At 59.3% G+C, this 19,577-nt stretch overlaps 1 protein-coding gene across 5 annotated transcripts in view; it reads left to right on the top strand.

The window, feature by feature from the left end:
- Positions 1-19,577, top strand: part of PACSIN1 (protein kinase C and casein kinase substrate in neurons 1) — a 70,030-nt gene that overhangs the window by 46,502 nt on the left and 3,951 nt on the right. For 2 of the 5 annotated variants that reach the window (XM_066359600.1, XM_066359596.1), the window contains exons 2-8: positions 14,126-14,251; positions 15,116-15,272; positions 17,334-17,569; positions 18,134-18,289; positions 18,388-18,563; positions 18,962-19,082; positions 19,190-19,317. In XM_066359600.1, coding sequence (XP_066215697.1) covers positions 14,189-14,251; positions 15,116-15,272; positions 17,334-17,569; positions 18,134-18,289; positions 18,388-18,563; positions 18,962-19,082; positions 19,190-19,317 — 1,037 coding nt within the window. In that variant the 5' untranslated portion in view covers positions 14,126-14,188. Of the gene's footprint in view, positions 1-1,040; positions 1,195-1,751; positions 1,826-13,447; positions 13,471-14,125; positions 14,252-15,115; positions 15,273-17,333; positions 17,570-18,133; positions 18,290-18,387; positions 18,564-18,961; positions 19,083-19,189; positions 19,318-19,577 lie in introns of those variants that run through there. The other 3 variants (XM_066359598.1, XM_066359597.1, XM_066359601.1) reach the window with 3 other exon arrangements.

The raw sequence follows: 19,577 nt of genomic DNA, 5'->3' as shown, positions 1-19,577 counted from the left end.
CTCTCCCGGGAAGTGGCTCATCCTTCAGTCCCCTGGTTGGGACGCTTACACGGTGTCACTGATCTCTTCTAATGAGGTGTGGGTGTGCAGCAGTGATTCAGTGGAGGAAGGGTTTGTGTGTTGTATATTCCAGATCCGTGTGCACGTGTGCGCACTGATGTTAGTGTTACAGTTACGTGTGTGTGTTATTTGTGCATGTATTGGTAGATACCCAGGCTTGCGGAGACGCATGTGAGCAAGTATGTGTAATGGGTATTTGTGTGTGTTGTTGGAGTGCACGTGTGCACGGATGCATGTTGGTGTGTATGGATCACACGTGTGTCGTGGGAGGTGTCTGCTCCGAGGGGGTGTGATGGCCATGGCCGTTGGGAGGAGCACCCGAATGGGAGTCATCACAGCCCTGCCTCACTGCCAACAGTGAGCCCGGGAGCCGTGGACGCTGACAGGTTGCTTTATCACCGAGGGGCCTCAGTTTCCAGTCTGTAAAATGGGTATGGGATTTCATGGAACGAGAATGTGAACGAGCATTTCACAGTCAGCCTGACCCAGAAAAGACTCAAAATAAAATGTTGGGGAGTAGCTGAACGCGAATGAATGAGTAAGCAAACAAATGTTTACGGAGCCGAAAGCAGTTGGATTTTAAGGAGGGAAGTGCCTGGAAAGGTGGGGGATAGAGTGTCTGGCAGGATGTCGGAGACGGGTCTCAAGGGGAAAGCGAGGACAGAGGCCGGGCAGGGCGCCCCCGCAGCCCCGGGTGGTCACGTGAGCCCGCGTGTCCCGCAGCCTCTGAATGTGAAGCGTGCGCGCCCGCGGCGGCGCTGGTGCAGGCGCCTTGCAGAAGGTGGCGTCCCCTGGTGTACAGGGGAAGGAGGCTGGCTGTGCGAGCATTGCCTGGTTGCCATAGAAACGAGCAGAAGGAGGTGGGTGGCTGGAGAAGAAGGCGGGTCGGGAGGAGGGAGAGGGAGGAGGCAGCGGTGGGGGGCGGGGAGCTGGCTTCTGCAGTCCTGGCGCTGCCTTCGGGAGCCAGCACGGTGGAGGGGACCCAAGAGGACAGAGCCCCCAGCCCGGGCACCAGGCCCGCTCCCTGCCCGCCACCACGGAGGAGGAGGACAGCCAGCCCCTCCGGCCCTGGCCTGGCCCCGCGGGGCGAGTGCGCTCCCGCCTGCCCCTGGCTCGGTACCCAGACGGGCCCAGGTAGGCATCCTCGGGGACAGCTGAGGAGGCTGCGTGGAGACGGGGCCCTGGCGCGCCCCAGCCTTTCCCGCAGCCGCACCTGGCAGCGAGCGGTGGGGCCGTAGGGCCAGGGCCAGGGGGCAGGTGGGGAGCAGCCCGCATCCGGAGGCTCTCTTCAAAACGGGTCCTCCCCGTCGGGAGGACAGTGCCCCGTTGCCTTAACTCTCCCGCACTTCCGCCCCTCTCTCCACCGCTGCCCCAGGTCCTGGCGCCGAAATGCCCCGTCCTTGGAAACAGTGGGCTGCGGGGTGCCGGTCCTCCCTGGGCTAAGGCTAGAGAGGGTGGGGGCAGGGAGAGATGAGATTGTCCCTCACCTGCCCTGGGGCACTGCCAGGCCTGGGCCATTTGGATCCAGCAGATCCAGCCCCCCCCACCACCACACACACACCCCAGCACAGGGCAGCCGCCCTGCTGGCCCCATGGCCTCAGGCACCTGGTCTTAGAGCCCTCTGGTCAGAAGGAGGCATCGTTCTCCTTTCCCCCAAGCTCACGCGCTTCCCCTCCTGTTCTTCCTGCAGAACTAGATCCCAGGAAGAGGGGTCCCCAGCAAACCCAGAGTCTCCATGTTGGGATACAGGAGAGCAGGCCCCAGGTGTGTGGCGGGGCTGTGACCCTCCCTCCCTGACTTCTGTCCCTCTGCTGCATTGCTCCTGGGGACAGTCTCCGTGGGCGCTGCGGAGGAGCCTCCACTGCTGCCCACATGGGGTGGGGCTGGGGCGGGCGGGGGGGGGGGGGACGACTGGGCCGCATTGCCCGGGCTCCGAGCACAGAGGGGCCGGCAGCCCTGCAGTGGTGGAGAGGGTGAGGTGCCCCTGGTCGCGCTTTGCCCTGGGATGGAGCTGAATGGCCCTGGCCTGTGTGGGGAGTCGATCCTAGCCTGCAGGGGGTGGGGGGACAGGCAGGGGGCGGTGTGTGCAACCTTAGGTGTATGGTCAGGGTACCCAGGGGGCAAAGGCTCTGCCGGCTGCTCCTGCCCGCCTTCCCTACCCAGCACCCACCGAGCTCTTGGCTGGGTCCTTTGCTGAGAGCTGACACCACCTTGTGAAGAAGCATCTTTTCCTGGGTTCTTGGGAGTCAAGAGGACATTGTGCCGGGGCCGAGGAGGGGCCCGTGGGCCTTTGACAGGGTAGAGGAGTATGCCCCGAGGAGCTGTGCTTCTGTTCCTTCCTGCACATGTGAGCTGCACCTGCTGAGTGTTAGCACAGGGCCTCTGCTCTGGGGCTAAGGGGCTGGGGATGAGATAGCAGGCGTCAGGGCGCAGGAGCAGGTTGGCGGACGCCTGGGAGCTGGCAGCCACCTGGCCCAGGTACACCATCGTGGTCTGCCCCTGCTTCTCTGATCTCCATCCCCCTCCTGCCCACCAGGGCCTGGGGCATCGGCCCTGCCTCGCCTGCTGCAGCCAGGCCGGCCGCTGGGCCAGCCTCCATGCTGGCCTGAACAGCCGGCTGCTGAGGCCGGCAGGACGGGCTCCTTTGGGAAAGGGCTGGAGGGCACTGTCCCTTCCCAGGCTCTCCGGGCCTGGCCCCGACCTGCCCCGCTCCTGGCCTGCCTAGGCCACATCCCCGCTCTCTTTAATTTCTTTTCTGCCCCACAGGTCCCTAGGGTCGGTCTTTGCTTGCTTTGTCTCTCTCCTACATTCTGTGGTCCCTAGACTCCGGGGCGGTGAGCCCTCCGGAATGGCCTCCTGGGACACGTTTCCAAGCCCCACCCCTTTGCACATAGTAGGCCCACTGCCCAGGGCACCTCCCTGGCTGGGAACCAGATTGGGGCCTCCGTTTCCCTCCAGCAGCCTTAGCGGAGTCAGGGGAACTAAAGGGAGGCCCCGGGAGCACTCAGACCCAGGAGCACTCAGACCCGGGAGCACTCAGGCCCGGGAGCACTCAGGCCCGGGAGCACTCAGGCCCGGGAGCACTCAGGCCCGGGAGCACTCAGACCCGGGAGCACTCAGGCCCGGGAGCACTCAGGCCCGGGAGCACTCAGACCCGGGAGCACTCCGAGGCCTGGAACTCCCCAGGAGCTCGGGTCCTGGGCCGGGATTTGCCCCAGGCTGACACCTCCTTCCACGTCCCCCCCCCCCCCACTGCAGAAGCTCTGGGGAGAGTGAGGAGACATGTCCACTTGGCTCTTCCTGGGAGTGCGGGGATTCAAACCTGAGCTTCCTCCCCCCCCATGCTGTTCCTCCCGCCGTGCTCTGCTCTGGCCCATGCCCTAGACTAGAGCCACCCTTGACTCCCTCTCACACATTCAAACCATCAGCGAATCCTGTCCTGTCAAATGTCAGTGTTTCCAGACGCCGCGTGCTTCTCACGGCTTCCAGCACCACCCCAGTGGTCAAGGCCCTGTCCCCTTCACCCAGAGGACTGCAGTCTCCTGCTAGCTGGTCCCCTCTCCTCCTGGGCCCCTGCAGCCTGCTCTGCCCCCAGCATGCGGGGCTCTTTTAAAAATGTAAGCCCATAGAGTGTTGGCCCAGGCGTGTGGAAATCCTGGGTTCGATTCCCGGCCAGGGCACACAGGAGAAGCGCCCATCTGCTTCTCCACCCCTCCCCCTCTCCTTCCTCTCTGTCTCTCTCTTCCCCTCCCGCAGCCGAGGCTCCATTGGAGCAAAGTTGGCCCGGGCACTGAGGATGGCTCCATGGCCTCCGCCTCAGGCACTAGAATGGCTCTGGTTGCAACAGAGCAGTGCCCCAGATGGGCAGAGCATTGGCCCCTGGTGGGCATGCCAGGTGGATCCTGGTCAGGTGCATGCGGGAGTCTGTCTCTCTGCCTCCCCACTTCTCACTCCAGAAAAATACCAAAAAAAAAAAGAAAGTAAGCCCAATCACATCCTGCTCTCCTCATCTCTTCCAGGCTGTGCAGAGGCCGGATCTCACTGTGTGTGTTGATGGGGTTGGAGTCAAGGCTCTTACTCTGACCTGCAAGGCCCCACGTGATGGTGACAGCCTCCCCACTGAGCCTCCTCATCCTCGCCCCGCCCTCTTTCCTCACTCACTTTGCTCATTCCGCCATGGGACCCCTTGTTCCTCAACATGGCAGCTGTGCTTCCGCTCAGAGCCTTTGCACTGGCCGTTCCCTCTGCCTGTGCGCTCTTCCTGCAGTACTGAGCTGCTTGGTCCCTTCCCCTCCTTCAGGGCTTTGCTGAAATGCCCTCTCCTATGGAAACTATTCACAGTCCCAGCTCCCGCTGTCCCTCCCTGTCCCCTTTCCCGCCTTACTCTTCTCCACAGCCATCGTCACCTTCTAACACACGTGATCATTTACGTTTTCGTCTGGTTCCCGGTCTGTCTAGCCGCTCTGGAGTGTCCGTTCCACACAGAGGGCAGGGGCTTTGCTGGCCGGCTCCCTGCTGTGGCCGGGAGCTGCACCGTAAGGGCTGAGACTGCAGTTTAATGTGGGGATCTTCCGCCTTAGTGGCTGCCTTTCGTATCCACGCTGTCGTGGGGGCCGGTGACTCGGCACAGCAGAGGGATCCACCGCTGCTCTGGCTGGGCGTTGCAGCAGGGCATTGATGTGGGCAGGCTGTTCTCCATGGCCTGGGTCTATGCTTCTTGCCGGTTTTCTGCTCCAGCCTTAGCCAGGACGGCTCTGCCTGGCCAGGAAGAGGGGTGGGGAGTAAGCCGCACACGCCCCACCCCCAGCGCTGCTGAGGACCGTGCCCTGTGCTGGTCCAATTGGATTCCAGGCCGGGGTCTCGAGCTGGTGGGGGAGCGTGCCTCACCCTGACCTGCTGCGCCCTCTCGGAGGCCACACACACAGGGCCCAGGACAGCACAGACCTCACAGAAGGACCGGCTGTGGGATGACTGGTCTTGCAAAGACAAATGCCCCTGGAACGGAGAGGATGGGCCTGTGTTCCCAAAGCTCCCGCTCCCGCCTCCCCCTTGGGGGTGTCTCGGTTTGGGCGCCCCCAGAAGCTGAGCCTGGGACAGGGATGTGACGCGGGCAGTTCATCTGGGAGGTGGCCTGTGGACACCCTGAGAGTGTGAAGGTGAGGCGGGGGGGGGGAGGCTTTGCGGGCCAGTTCCCACAGCCAGGCACAGTGAGGCTCAGTCCAGCCGGGCCTCGCTGGGAGCCAGGAGAGTGGGGGAGCTGCAGTGTGTGAACACCTGCCCTCTTACCCTGCCCGACTGGCCCCTTAGCTGCTGTCATCAGCTGACAAGGTGAGGATTCTTCACTTCCTGGCCTCTGCCTGCGTGGGAGTGGAGGAGGGCCGTCTGTCTCCGCTGAGCCATCTTAGAGGCTCCCTAAGGGCCATGAATAAGAGGTGGCCCCCTGGGCGCAGGGGGAGCACAGGGCTGCCTGTGGGTGACTTTCCGGAGGAGAGAGAGAGGGCCGGGCTGGGGCTGGAGGAGGAAGGGAGAGGAGAAGGACAGGCAAGGGCCAAGGGTCAGAGGCCAGGGGAGAGGCCAGCCGGGTGGGGGGCCGAGCTGGAGCGCCTTTAGACGCTTTCCGCTGGGACACGCCCTCCGGGGGCCTCTCTGGATGAGGCCCAGCCCTGCCTCCCTCTGTATCCCCACTGTGTGTCTGTTTTCTCCCCCACAGCCCCTAGAGATGCATCATTTCTGAAGGGAGAGCCCTTGGGGATGGCCTGCTTTGTGGCCCCCCAGCAGGTGGAGGTGGGGGACCTGAGGTTCAGACCCAGAGAGAGGCCTGGAGGAAGCCAGGCCTGGGATGTTTTTGCACAGGGGACCTGGAGACCTGAGGTACCAGGAGAGGCCCAGGTCACGGAAGGGTGTCTTGGACAGCTCGTGCCACCAGAACACGGTACCGTGAGCAAGGCGGCTTCAACAGCAGACGTTTATTTCTCAGGGTCTGGAGGCTGGATGTCCGAGATCACGGTGGCCGCCTGTTGGGTTCCTGGTGAGGCTCCCTCTCTTCCTGGCTTGCAGGTGGCTGACCGCTGTGCCCAGACATGGCCTGACCTCAGGGCAGCACCTGGGGAGAGAGAGCTTTCCTCCCCTGCTGATAAGGGCGCCAATCCGATTGGGTTAGGGCCTCACCCTTATCTGATTTTAATGGCCTCCTGAAAGTCCGGATGCAGTGACACTGGTCACAGAGGGAGGTAGGGCATCACATATGAATGTTGGGGAACAGCGTTCCGTCCCTAGCGAAGGTCTGTGGGGTGTGAGGCACAGAGGAGATGGGGTGTGACGTCATCCGGGAAGATGAGCCCCCTGTTCTGAAAGCCCTGCAGCTGCGAGGAGCGTGGGTGATGATGGTGATGGTGATGATGATGGTGATGATGGTGATGATGGTGATGATGGTGATGATGATGATGGTGATGGTGATGATGGTGATGATGATGATGATGATGATGGTGATGATGGTGATGATGATGATGATGATGATGGTGATGGTGATGATGGTGATGATGGTGATGATGGTGATGGTGATGATGGTGATGATGTGATGATGGTGATGATGGTGATGATGTGATGGTGATGGTGATGGTGATGATGGTGATGATGGTGATGGTGATGATGGTGATGGTGATGATGGTGATGATGATGATGGTGATGGTGGTGATGGTGATGATGATGTGATGATGGTGATGATGTGATGATGGTGATGGTGATGATGGTGATGGTGATGATGGTGATGGTGATGATGGTGATGATGATGATGGTGATGGTGGTGATGGTGATGATGATGTGATGATGGTGATGATGGCGATGGTGATGATGGCGATGGTGATGATGGCGATGGTGATGGTGGTGATGGTGATGGTGGTGATGGTGATGATGGTGATGATGATGATGGTGATGATGATGATGGTTCCGATGGTGATGATGGTGATGATGGTGATGATGGTGATGATGGTGATGATGGCGATGGTGATGATGGCGATGGTGATGATGGTGATGATGGTGATGATGATGATGGTGATGATGGTGATGGTTCCGATGGTGATGATGGCGATGGTGATGGTGATGGTGGTGATGGTGATGATGGCTATGGTGATGATGGTGATGATGGCGATGGTGATGATGGCGATGGTGATGATGGTGATGATGGTGATGGTTCCGATGGTGATGATGGCGATGGTGATGGTGATGGTGGTGATGGTGATGATGGCTATGGTGATGATGGTGATGATGGTGATGGTGATGATGGTGATGATGGTGATGATGGTGATGGTGATGATGGTGATGATGGTGATGGTGATGATGGCGATGGTACCGATGGTGATGGTGATGATGGTGATGATGGTGATGATGGTGATGATGATGATGATGATCGATCATTAAAACAGTGTTTCCTGAGCAGCAGGTGCTTGTTTCCTTCTCACCCCGACTCCCTCAGGCGGTCTCATCACTTCCATTTGCAGATGAAACAGGCACAGAGAGTTTAAGCAACTTGCCAGAGTCACCCAGCCTGTGAGTGACAGAGCTGGGATTTGAACCCAGTCTCTCTGTCCAGCCCCAGGGACAGTGCTCTTGACCACTCCGCTCTGAGTGATTGTCTGGCGGGCGTGTCAGGAGAGCTGGCTGTCACACCGAACCAGCAAGACACGGGTTATGGCAGGGTGTGACTGGGAGCTGCACCGGGGTGTCGGGGTGAGGTAGGCGAGGGCTGGGATGTTCAGGGACTGAGGTGGCTCTCAAAGGAAAGAGAGTTATTGTGGGGAGAGGGGGGTGAAGGGAGGGAGGGCAGCGTGCACCCCAGCAGGAGGGGCGGCCCGAGTGGAGGAGCAGAAGCCGGAATGAACACGGGGTCGTGGGGAGGAGTGGGAGCCCACACCCCACAGCGAACCCAGGTCTTTGTGGCTGCTCCTGAAGCCTGGGCAGCAGCTGGTGAGAGTCCGTGTCTGGCCCAGGTCAGGTGCGGTGCACCTGTCCCTCTCTGGGTGAGGTGAGACGTGGAGGAGCTGCTGGGCATGTTTGTGGTGCCGGAGACCCACCCAGGGACAGCGGGAGGCAGCTCTGGCTTCCCATGGCCCTGCCCTGGTTTGGGCTGGTCCCTTGGGAGGAAAACGTCTTTGCCCAGGAGGGCCAGAGTGACACCCACGGAGGGCCAGCTCTGGACTGGGCCCCTGGCAGAGAGAGGCAAGGGAAGAACTCACCCCCAGGTCTGGATCTGACCCTGCTGTGTGACCTTGCACAAGTTACTTAACCTCTCTGAGTCTCAGAGAAGATAGGGAAGCCTCCACCTTTCTTACTGGGTTGCTGTGAGGATTGGAAAGTGTCCGAAGAGGTGGGAGCAGAGTAGGTACTGAGAAATGGCTGTTGTCGTTGCTCTAAAGGGAGAGTGAGGGAGGGGGTAGCGTGCCCACTGGGGCTGCTGGTGCCTGTTCCGTCTGCTTGCTGTAGGGTCTCTGAGCTGGGGGCCCCACCCTGAGGGCAGAGTCATCCAGGGGCATCAGGGAGAAAGACACCCTGGAACTGGACCCTGAGGATTGACCAAGAGGTGGGGGAGGGAATGCCAGGAGAAGCAGGGGACCTGCGAACAGGACGGGTGGGATCTGGGCCGGCCCCCTCGTGTGGGGTTCTGGCTCTCGGTTGTGATACCGTCATTATCAACACGTTAAATGCCTCCTGTGTGCTGGTGACTGTGTTTGGCTCTGGGGTACAGAAGTCAGTGCTTCTGCTATTTAATGAATGAATGTTCCAGAAGGTCCTTGGCATTTATTCATTCATTGAACAAAAATGATTGTGTGCTTACTGTGTGATCCAGGCATGCCATGATGCTGGAACCACAGCAGAGAACCACACAGGCCCCATTGCTGACCTTAGAGAGTTGACATTTTTGTGCGAGAGGAAGACACTAAACATATGAGCACTGTAATGTTGACAGCCTGTCAGCTGGTGACAAGTGCTGTGGAGAAGAGTAAAGTGAGGAGAGGGAGAAGGCGGTGGTGCTGAAGGGTTGAAGCAGACTGTAAGTTTAAGTAGAGGAAGGTCAAGCCATTTGAGCAGAACTGGGAATCTGGGTGGAGGTGGGGGATGTACTATTCCTAGCACGTGCAAAGGCCCTGGGGTTAGAACAGCAAGGAAGTCAGTAGAGTCGGAGGAGAGTGAGGGGTGGGAGGTGAGGGAGAGGGTTGATGGGTGGGACAGCAGGTTATGCAAAGCCTCTTGGCAAGGACTCGGACATAGACTCAGAGGAAACAGGGAGTCTGTGGAGGATTCTGAGTGGGGCGGTGGTGGGATCTGACAGGTTTTACTGGTTTCCCTCTTGCTGCTGTGCGGTGGGCTGGGGGTGTGTGCTGTGAGTGCCTAGGTCAGAGGCAGGAAGACCAGTGAAGAGGCTGCTGTACGGAGGGGAGGGTCTGCGACAAGGTGGGTGAACATTGAGTTTGCAGTCAGCTGATGGGCCGGGTGACTCCGGGCCTGTGGTTGTCAGTGACCATGACACGAGAATCCACGCAGTCACAGTGCTGTCCACACCAGGCCTGCCCTCTGTGGGCTCATGCTCTTAATTCCTCGGTCCCCTATTCCAGGCAGAGGTGGCCGGAACACCCCTGCCCAAGGCCCCTGGCCTCCAGGGTCTTCCAGAGGCAGCTGGCAGTGGGTCTGGGACCTGAGAGAGACACTCGTCACCCTGGGGGCTCCTTTCTCCCTGGAGGCCAGATCCAGGCCCGCGTGAAAACCTCACATTTCCATTGTGGGCTGTGTGTGTCATAAAGAGCTTGACTACCTTTTTATCATTTGATCTTCAAAATAGACTCAGGTATTGTCTTCCATCTCGAGTGAGAACACTGAGACCCCCTCCCTTAAGGGACGGGGCCGAGCTCTCACTGTGGCAGGTGGCAGGTGGCAGAGCTGGAGCCGGAGCCCACGCCGCCTGTGCTGCGTGCCGAGGGCTCGCCCGTCCTCGCGGTGAGAAGGTCCTGGCACCTTCCCGCACTCCACAGGGAGGGGGGGCCCACGCCGCCTGTGCTGCGTGCCGAGGGCTCGCCCGCCCTCGCGGTGAGAAGGTCCTGGCACCTTCCCGCACTCCACAGGGAGGGGGGGCCCACGCCGCCTGTGCTGCGTGCCGAGGGCTCGCCCGCCCTCGCGGTGAGAAGGTCCTGGCACCTTCCCGCGCTCCACAGGGAGGGGGGGCCCACGCCGCCTGTGCTGCGTGCCGAGGGCTCGCCCGCCCTCGCGGTGAGAAGGTCCTGGCACCTTCCTGCGCTCCACAGGGAGGTGGGGCCCACGCCGCCTGTGCTGCGTGCCGGGAGCTCACCCGTCCTCGCGGTGAGAAGGTCCTGGCACCTTCCCGCACTCCACAGGGAGGGGGGGCCCACGCCGCCTGTGCTGCGTGCCGGGAGCTCACCCGTCCTTGCGCCGAGAGCTCGCCCGTCCTCGCGGTGAGAAGGTCCTGGCACCTTCCCGCACTCCACGGGGGGGGGGGGCACGCTGGAATGGGGCTGCACCTCCACGACCCACTGCAGTGGAGACCAGTCAGTAGTGGGAGCTGCCAGGCTCCGTCACCGTCCCGGCCCAGCCCCTGGGCTCCCCGCCCCTGCTCCATGCGCTGCGGGGGAGAGAGCGCACTGGCCTCCACAGGGCTGCTGTTGAGGATCGGATGGCGTGAGACACGTGAACTGTCCTCGGCACCAAATGTGTGCTCCATAAACGTCAGCTATTATTATAAATGGCAAAAAGGACTTTCAGAGCCACAAAGAGTCAGATGGGCATTGTGCCCATTTGATGGGTTCAGCAGAGCTCAGAGGGTATCAGGCTTGCCCGTGAGTGGGCAGATGCTACTGTGCTGACTTCCTGACCCTGAGAGATGTGGCTTTTCGGTGATGGCAGCGACGGACCGACCGCCCCTCTGGGAGGGTATGGCACTTGGTAAGAGCTACGTCCCCCAGGGTGTGGACAAGAAGCGGGGGGACGGTGGGATGGTGTGTCCGGCTCGTGGTGCCGTGGGCTCACACGCGCCCTCCCGCACCCCCCCCCCCCACAACCGTGCCAGCTGGTCTTCCTGAGCCACATCTGTGCGGGCCCAGCTGGGGCTCCACCATCTCATTTAATCCGGGTCACCTTCATTTCCTGGCAAGGCCCAGCAAGGGCATGTGAATGGCTCAGGGTCACACAGCAATTTGATGGCAGATCAGGGACCCCACGACTAGAGCTATTTCTATACTGCACACGCTACCGCAGCCGGGAGCCTGGGAGCCCCGTCACCTGCCTGCACTGCGGGAAGGCCCGCAGCAAGCCCCCCCACCCCGAGGGCTGGCCATGGTGGAGCGTGCTCACTGCATTCCTCCCAGCCCGACGTGCCCGGTCTCACCGGGAGCCCGGGAGCCCCGTCGCCTGCCTGCACTGCGGGAAGGCCCGCAGCAAGCCCCACCACCCCGAGGGCTGGCCACCGCGGAGCGCGCTCACTGCATTCCTCCCAGCCCACCGTGCCCGGTCTCAGCGGCACTGTCCCCCGCCGGCATGCCTCGAGTGTCCCCTGCTGCTGACAGCCAGCTCCCTCTCCTCTCCTCCAACACAGGCTGGAGGGTTATTATTTTTTTTAAATACGCAGTTTATGCACACACGGCAAAATTTAAAAGGCATAATGGAGCCCCGGTGAACCTGTCCTCCAGCGACCCGTTCCCTGAGCGCAGCCATGGCCACTCCCGCCCTCCACGGCAGCATCGCAGCCACGCCGGCCTGCACCCTGCTCCTCTGGCTTTAGCGACGGGACCCAGGGAGGGTGGGGGGGGAGCGTGCTCAGGACCAGAGCGTCCCGCTGCAGGCCTGCACCGCCCCTGACAGCCAGCCCCTGGACGGCCATCTGGGTGGTTTCTGGCTCTTCTGGGCAGTTTGCAGTAAATCAGATCGGGCAGCAGCAGCTTGCCCACCTGGCTGGACAGTGAATTCCTAGAACCACGGGGCGCTGCCGGGTGAGGGATGTGTGCCTCTGACGGTGAGGGAGGGCTCCAGGTTGCCTCTAGCGAGGTTGTGCCAAGACACTTCTCCACTGCCAGGTCCCCACTGTCAGCCTGCTGACAGCTAGCTACCCTTTGTGGAGATCCCCAAATTCTATGTGACTTCAAGGGCTCTGGCCGCAGGGACACGTACCTAACCTGTCTGAAAGTCCTTCATTATATAGCCCTGCCTTTTACCTCTCCATAGCTAAATTCAAAAATTTTCTTTATAAAGCAAGTACTGCTTTATAAGTGAAAAATGCCAAATTAGGAAGAAAAGAAAAAGAAATTGGTCCAACTAGGCAGTGGCGCAGTGGATAGAGCGTCGACCCAGCATGCTCTATCCAGGTTCGAAACCCTGAGGTCACTGGCTTGAGCGTGGGCTCCTAGACGTGAGCCCATGGTTACTGGCTTGAAACCCAAGGTTGCTGGCTTGAGCAAGGGGTTCACTGGCTCTGCTGTAGTCCCCCCACCCCCCATCAAGACACATATGAGAAGCAACCAATGAACAACTAAGGTGCTGCAACAATGAGTTGATGCTTCTCATCTCTCCCTTCCTGTCTCTGGCTAAAAAACAAAACAAAACAAAAATCAGACTCATTTCTTTGTCCCTTGATGAATTCCAGCTCCTCCCCGCCCCCACCCCATTTATGCGTTTGTGAGAAAGTTTGAGTTTTTGCTAAGAAGAAAAGAACAAAATATATCAGTGCCTGACAGGTGCAAAGAGGCAACACTGGGTTATTACTGGGACAAGAGCACTGGCCCCTGGACAGATGGGGAGACTGAGGCCAAGGAGGACAGGGACATGTGTTTGTGCACTCACCCTGAGCCTGAGGACCCGCTGCTGGTAAGGCTGGGGGGTCCCTTGGACCCCCAGGTCGTGCTGAATCCTGCAGAGGCCAGCGCCGCCCCGAGTGTCCTCAGCAGTCAGGGTTCACAGTCCCTGAGGTTACCGTGCAGAGTCAGAGGTAACCCTCGCCTGAGGCTGTCGGCGTGTGGTGGGGCCAGGCCAGGCTTGGCCTCACTGTCCCTTTGAAGACCTGGCCCCTGGCCCTATAGGTCCAGTCTCTTGGTGACTAAGCCATTCCTGCCTGAGGTGGCAGTGAGGCCTGGGTGGGGGATGGGAGCAGGGCAGTGCCTGCCCCAGTCCTGGGGCAGTGCATGGCCCAGATTGGACAGCCCGTGATGCCAGCAGACAGTTCCAGGCCGCAAACAGCTGACTTACGATCAAACAGATTGCAGTGGTCTGACCCACGGGCCAGGAAGCCGCACGTCTGAGACTCCGGGACGGGGAAGCGGATAATGGAGGCCTTTGAGGCTGGGCATAGGGCAGCCAGGAGGACATGTGCAGGGCCTGGCAGCTCGGGGGACGGAGGAGGAGCTCGGCCTCGGCTGGTGAGGGGTAGGGGGAAGCGTAGGGGGGTCCTGCAGCCAGTTTCCCAGGGGGCTTGAATCCAGGCTGTAGGTTAGGGGTTTGGAGAGGATTTAGGGGCTGAGACCAGGGGTTCTGCATTGGTTGGTAGAGCTTAGGTAGGTGGTTTGGGGCTGATACAAGTATCTGGCTGGGTCAGGGTGGGCAGTGCCGAGGGGGGTAGATGGGGGAGCCAGCTGGGGCTTATTACCCTATAGGGGGTGCGGGACATGCACACAGACAAGACCAATTGAGGGCTCTGAAGACCTGTGTGTCTTCGAAACAAACTGCAGGTTTCTATAAAGCAAATATGCACTGGCATGGCTCCGAGTCTAGGAACCCTGAGCAGTGGCGGGCACCATGGTTCTGGTGTTTGCGGATGACCTCTGAGAAGAGGTGGGCACTGGAGCTGGAGGGTGGACTTGGGGGGGAGGGGAAGGAGAGAAGATGGAGTGACGTGCTCATGGAGGAGATGGGGATGTGGGCACGAGGGTGCTGCTGGTTGACTCTTGGGGTTACCGTCAGGATGGCGAGCCAGCCAGGCCCCGGGCAGGAGTCCCCATCCCGGTGCAAGGCTCATGCCTGTGGGACATGTTGGACGTGTCCCTAATCTCCAGGGATCTCTCTCCTGCCCCCCAGCGCATGAGCAGCCCAGCCTGCTGACCGCCACCCCACACCTGTGTGTCCCCCCACGGCCACGCCATGTCCGGCTCCTACGACGAGGCCTCGCTAGCTCCGGAGGAGATCACTGACAGCTTCTGGGAGGTGAGGCGTTGATGCCCCTTGGGTCCCGGGGACCGGGCCACTGGCTGCCGCCCACCGTATGACCTCAGGCCCTGCTCCCCACTCCCTCGGGCCCCTCCAAAGCCCTCTGTGTCCAACCGGCAGTGGCATGAAGTGGTTACTCCTGCTCCCTGAGCCCCTCCGCCCGACAGCTGCCCCTGGAGACACCTCGTGGTGCTTCATAGTGTAGAATAGGCCTCTCCTGATCCCCTGGGGGCCTGGGTCAGAGTCCTGGCCCTTCACACGGGCAGGTGCAGCACTTTACAGTTTACACAGCCGTTCTCAGCTGCTGCTCCCCGCCCCTACTGGTGAAGTCACGGGGAAATGGAGTCAGTTTCGAGAGCCCCCCAGCCTCATGGAGGTAGAGACAGGCCAGTATTCATTCCAGAGCCTCCCAAAATATTTGAAACCCCAAAACTTTTTTTTTTCCAATTGGCTTATGAAACCCACAGTGAAAACTGCCAAACCTAAATTAATCAGTGTTTAATGAGATGTCTACAAAACATAATATTATGTCAAGAAGTTGCCGCTCAACTCAACGCTTGTGACTCTGTATAAATATAATAGATTTAGCTCACAAGAACAAAATGAATAATTCACTTGGCGGAAGTCCAAAGTGTTAAAAAAAAAAACTTCTCCATTTTGTGGCAGCGACGAAATTATGTTTAAAGCGGGGCGAGGGACTGCATAGACAGAGTGGGGTGTGAGGCGGGATGCCAAGTCCTTGGAAAGGCGGTGGGTCCAGAGCCCGCACGGGGATGGCGGGGATGGCGATGGCGGTGGCGGGCGCCCCCTGGCGGGGAGGTGGGGAGCCCGCGGGAGTCGTGCTCGCTGCTTGGCCGCCAGGTGGGGAACTACAAGCGGACAGTGAAGCGCATCGATGATGGTCACCGCCTCTGCAACGACCTGATGAACTGCGTGCAGGAGCGCGCCAAGATCGAGAAGGGCTACGCGCAGCAGCTCACCGACTGGGCCAAGCGCTGGCGCCAGCTCATCGAGAAAGGTGCCCCCCCATGCCCATCCTGTGTGCACACTCCAGGCCCTAACCCCCCCACTGCGGGTCCTGGGAGCATCCAGACACCTGGATGCACCTGCAGCCACAGGGCCTTTGCAGGCACTGTCCCCACACCTACACTCCTCCCCTCCCAGATCAAACCAGACCTCCCTGCGTTTCAACTCCACGTAGTACAATTTTAAGTTGGATATAAAAACCAAAAACTTTTTTTTTTAATTCAATGAGTGAAGCGGAGGCAGAGACAGACTCCCCCATTCACCCCCACCAGGATCCCTCTGGTGAGCCCACTAGGGGGCAATGGTCTGCCCATCTGGGGCTGTTGCTTCCTTGCCCAAAACTGAGCTATTTCAGTGCCTGAGGTGAGGCCATGAAGCCGTCCTCAGCACCCCAGGCCAACTCACTCCAATGGAGCCATGGCTGCAGGAGGGGGAGAGAGAGAGAGAAGTGAGAGGGGGAGGGGTGGAGAAGCAGATGGGTGCTTCTCTTGTGTGCCCTGACTGAGAATCCAACCCAGGACATCCACATGCTGGGCTGACGCTCTACCATTGAGCAAACCAGCCAGGGCCAAAATAAAATCTCTTTATTTTGAAATAATTTTAATTCAGAGAAAAGTTGCAAGAATAGTACAAATAACTACATACCCCTTCACTCAGATTTACCAGTTAACACTACACATTTATTTTATCCTTTTTTTTTTCTGACAGATACTGAGAGAGAGAGACAGATAGGGACAGACAGACAGGAAGGATAGAGATGAGAAGCATCAATTCTTCATTGTGGCTTCTTATGGTCTCCTTAGTTGTTCATTGATTGTGTTCTCATATGTTCCTTGACCAGGAGGGGCTACAGCAAAGTGAGTGATCCCTTGCTCAAGCCAGCGACCCTGCACTCAAGCTGGTGAGCCAGTGCTCAAGCCAGATGGGCCCACGCTCACACTGGCAACCTCAGCGTTTCGAAGCTGGGTCCTCTGCATCCCACTCTGACGCTCTATCTACTGCGCCACCACCTGGCCAGGCTGTCTATTCCTATTTATATGCATGTTTCTGAAACATTAAAGTTGGAGACATGCCCCATCACCCTAAATTCCTCATGTATCTCCTAAGAATGAGAACATTTATTTCTGCAACCACAGTTCAGTTATCAGATTCAGGACATTTAATATGGCCCACATGCAAATTTTATTAGAGCAATTATTTGCTAGTCCAGGATCCAAACTGGAATCAGATAATTACATTTAGTTGTCATGTCTCTAGACTTCTTTCACCTAGAAGAGTTTCACATTGAAGTTCACTTGCATAAGTCATGTTTTTCTCTTCCACTAGACTCTAAACCAGGGGTCCCCAAACTTTTTACACAGGGGGCCAGTTCACTGTCCCTCAGACCGTTGGAGGGCCGCCACATACAGTGCTCCTCTCACTGACCACCAATGAAAGAGGTGCCCCTTCCAGAAGTGTGGCAGGGGGCCAGATAAATGGCCTCAGGGGGCCGCATGTGGCCCGCGGGCTGTAGTTTGGGGATGCCTGCTCTAAACTGTGTGAAGGCAAGGGCTGGGCCTGTACTGCCCAGCACGGTGCCTGCCACAGACTTGAAGCCCGTATACAGAGAAATAGATAGTGACTGTGGAATGTCTGGTCTCAGGGGCCTCTTGGTATCTGTCACCAGTTGGTTCTTCAGTTTTGCATTCAGCCAGCATTCTCGGAGCACCTACTGTGTGTCTGCGAGAGCTCACAGGAGCAAGGCTGCCTCCAGGGGGCTCACAAGCTGAAGAGAAAGATAAGGAAGGAGTAGACACAGAGGCAGGTGTATAAGAAGAATTCAGTGACAGCTACAGGCTGAGATGTGTGATAGAGCAGTCAGAGAAGGCTTCCTGGAGGAGGTGGCTGGACATGGGCCCTGGAGGGCAAAGAAAACGATAGGGAGAGCAGAGGAGGGTATTTCTGCTGCCCTGAGATGTTTGGGAAAAGCCTCAGAGAAAAGAGGTATAAGGGAGAGCCTCTGGGCATGGGGCCACGAAGGCCTCGTGACGTGACCGCACGGCCATTTCCTCAGGCCCACAGTATGGCAGCCTGGAGCGGGCCTGGGGCGCCATGATGACGGAGGCGGACAAGGTGAGCGAACTGCACCAGGATGTGAAGAACAACCTGCTGAACGAGGACCTGGAGAAAGTCAAGAACTGGCAGAAGGACGCCTACCACAAGCAGATCATGGGCGGCTTCAAGGAGGCCAAGGAGGCTGAAGACGGCTTCCGGAAGGCCCAGAAGCCCTGGGCCAAGAAGATGAAGGAGGTACCCGGGGGCAGCTGCCGCAGATGGGGCAGAGGGCCGGGCCGGCAAAGGGGCGGATGTCTACAGATGGGGTCGTGCTGCAAAGGGGCGGGGTCTACAGATGGGGTCGTGCTGCAAAGGGGCGGGGTCTACAGATGGGGTTGTGCTGCAAAGGGGCGGGGTCTACAGATGGGGTCGTGCTGCAAAGGGGCGGGGTCTACAGATGGGGTCGTGCTGCAAAGGGGCGGATGTCTACAGATGGGGTCGTGGTGCACTGCCTTCTGGGACTGTGCCCACGGGGAGCAGGACAGCCTTCCAGGAAGAAGTACGCATAGATGGGGCAGGCCCTGCAGTGCCCCCCGGGAGTCTGTCCTAGGGAGGCAGCGGCAGCAGGCAGCGCCATGCAGGGAAGCATTCGCAGATGGGTGGGCACAGCTCTCCAATACCTGCAGCCCTTCTGCCTCTTAAAACTGTGCTCTCAGCTCCTGGCAGGGTGGGCAGGTGCGGGGAGGGCTTGACGAGTGACCCCATTGGCTCCTGCTCACAAGTAGGAGGCCCGCCCCCCTCTGCCTCCCCTCCCCACAGCTAGAGGCAGCCAAGAAGGCCTACCACCTGGCCTGCAAAGAGGAGAAGTTGGCTGTCACACGGGAGATGAACAGCAAGACGGAGCAGTCTGTGACCCCCGAGCAGCAGAAGAAACTGCAGGACAAAGTGGACAAGTGCAAGCAGGACGTGCAGAAGGTGCCGGCGGGCTGGGCCCTGCGGGTCCCTCGGAGCGGGCCGCGGCTGGCCGTGGCAGGCCGGGGGGTCTCATCCTCCCCTCATCTCGGTCCCTCCAGACGCAGGAGAAATATGAGAAGGTGCTGGATGAAGTGGGCAAGACCACGCCCCAGTACATGGAGGGCATGGAGCAAGTGTTTGAACAGTGCCAGCAATTTGAAGAGAAGCGGCTGGTCTTCCTCAAGGAGGTACTGCTGGACATCAAACGTCACCTCAACCTGGCTGAGAATAGCAGGTAGCTGGGCTGGTCAGCAGGGTGGGCACGGGGCATGGGCGGCCGAGCGGAGAGCTGGTGTGGGAGTCATCCCGGGCCCCGCAGGATAGTAATGGGAAGGGGAGGGCTGATCCCAGAGCCAAGAGGCTCCAACACAGTGGCTGGCTGGGTGCAAGCCAACGCCCACTGGGTACTCAAGGAAGGTGCGTGGGTGGATGGGGGCGTGGCTAAGGTAGGGATGGCGAAGGGTGCCCACTGGGCATGTGCACACGGAGATGGCTCCTTGGGAAGCCTGCCTGATTTTTAGCTGGGGGCCGTGCCAGTGCCCTGGTCTCCTGAGTGGGCTCCTGCCCTCACCAAGGATGAGAAGGGGCCGCAGCGCGTCTGGACGCCCACCTCCCCGTCTCCCCTGTGCACAGCTATGTCCACGTGTACCGGGAGTTGGAGCAGGCTATCCGGGGGGCCGACGCCCAGGAAGACCTCAGATGGTTCCGCAGCACCAGCGGCCCTGGGATGCCCATGAATTGGCCCCAATTTGAGGTAAGACTATGTGGAGATGGGAAAGGGGATTCTGAAAAGGCTGGAAAAGGGGGGGCCTCAGGGAGCCAGCCCCCCGCCTGACTGTTTGGTCCCCTGGTGCCCAGCAGGAGTGGAACCCAGACCTCCCTCACACCACCGCCAAGAAGGAGAAACAACCCAAGAAGGCAGAGGGTGTAGCACTGACCAATGCCGCTGGGGTGGCGGAGTCCACATCCCAGGCTGGGGACCGTGGCAGGCGAGTACCTCCTATGGAGCTTCCTGGGGGCCACAGGGGTCTCCTGAGTGTTACCTCATGAGACAACACATGGTCTAAATCACAGCAACCTCATGCTCCTTTTAAAGACAGTGATAGTGACCCTTTGAGAGCACCTACGGTGTGCTAGGCACTGCTTTAAGCATTTCCTATATATTAACTCATTGAAGACTTCAACAGTATGAGAAGTGCCTAAGTATTCCCATTTTACAGATGGAGAAACTGATACCCAGAGAGGTTAA

The sequence above is a fragment of the Saccopteryx leptura genome, chromosome 1, assembly GCF_036850995.1.
Source record: "Saccopteryx leptura isolate mSacLep1 chromosome 1, mSacLep1_pri_phased_curated, whole genome shotgun sequence".
Classification (NCBI taxonomy): Eukaryota; Metazoa; Chordata; class Mammalia; order Chiroptera; family Emballonuridae; genus Saccopteryx; species Saccopteryx leptura.
The sequence above is the reverse complement of the archived record's forward strand: the minus strand, read 5'-3'. Positions and strand labels throughout refer to the sequence as shown.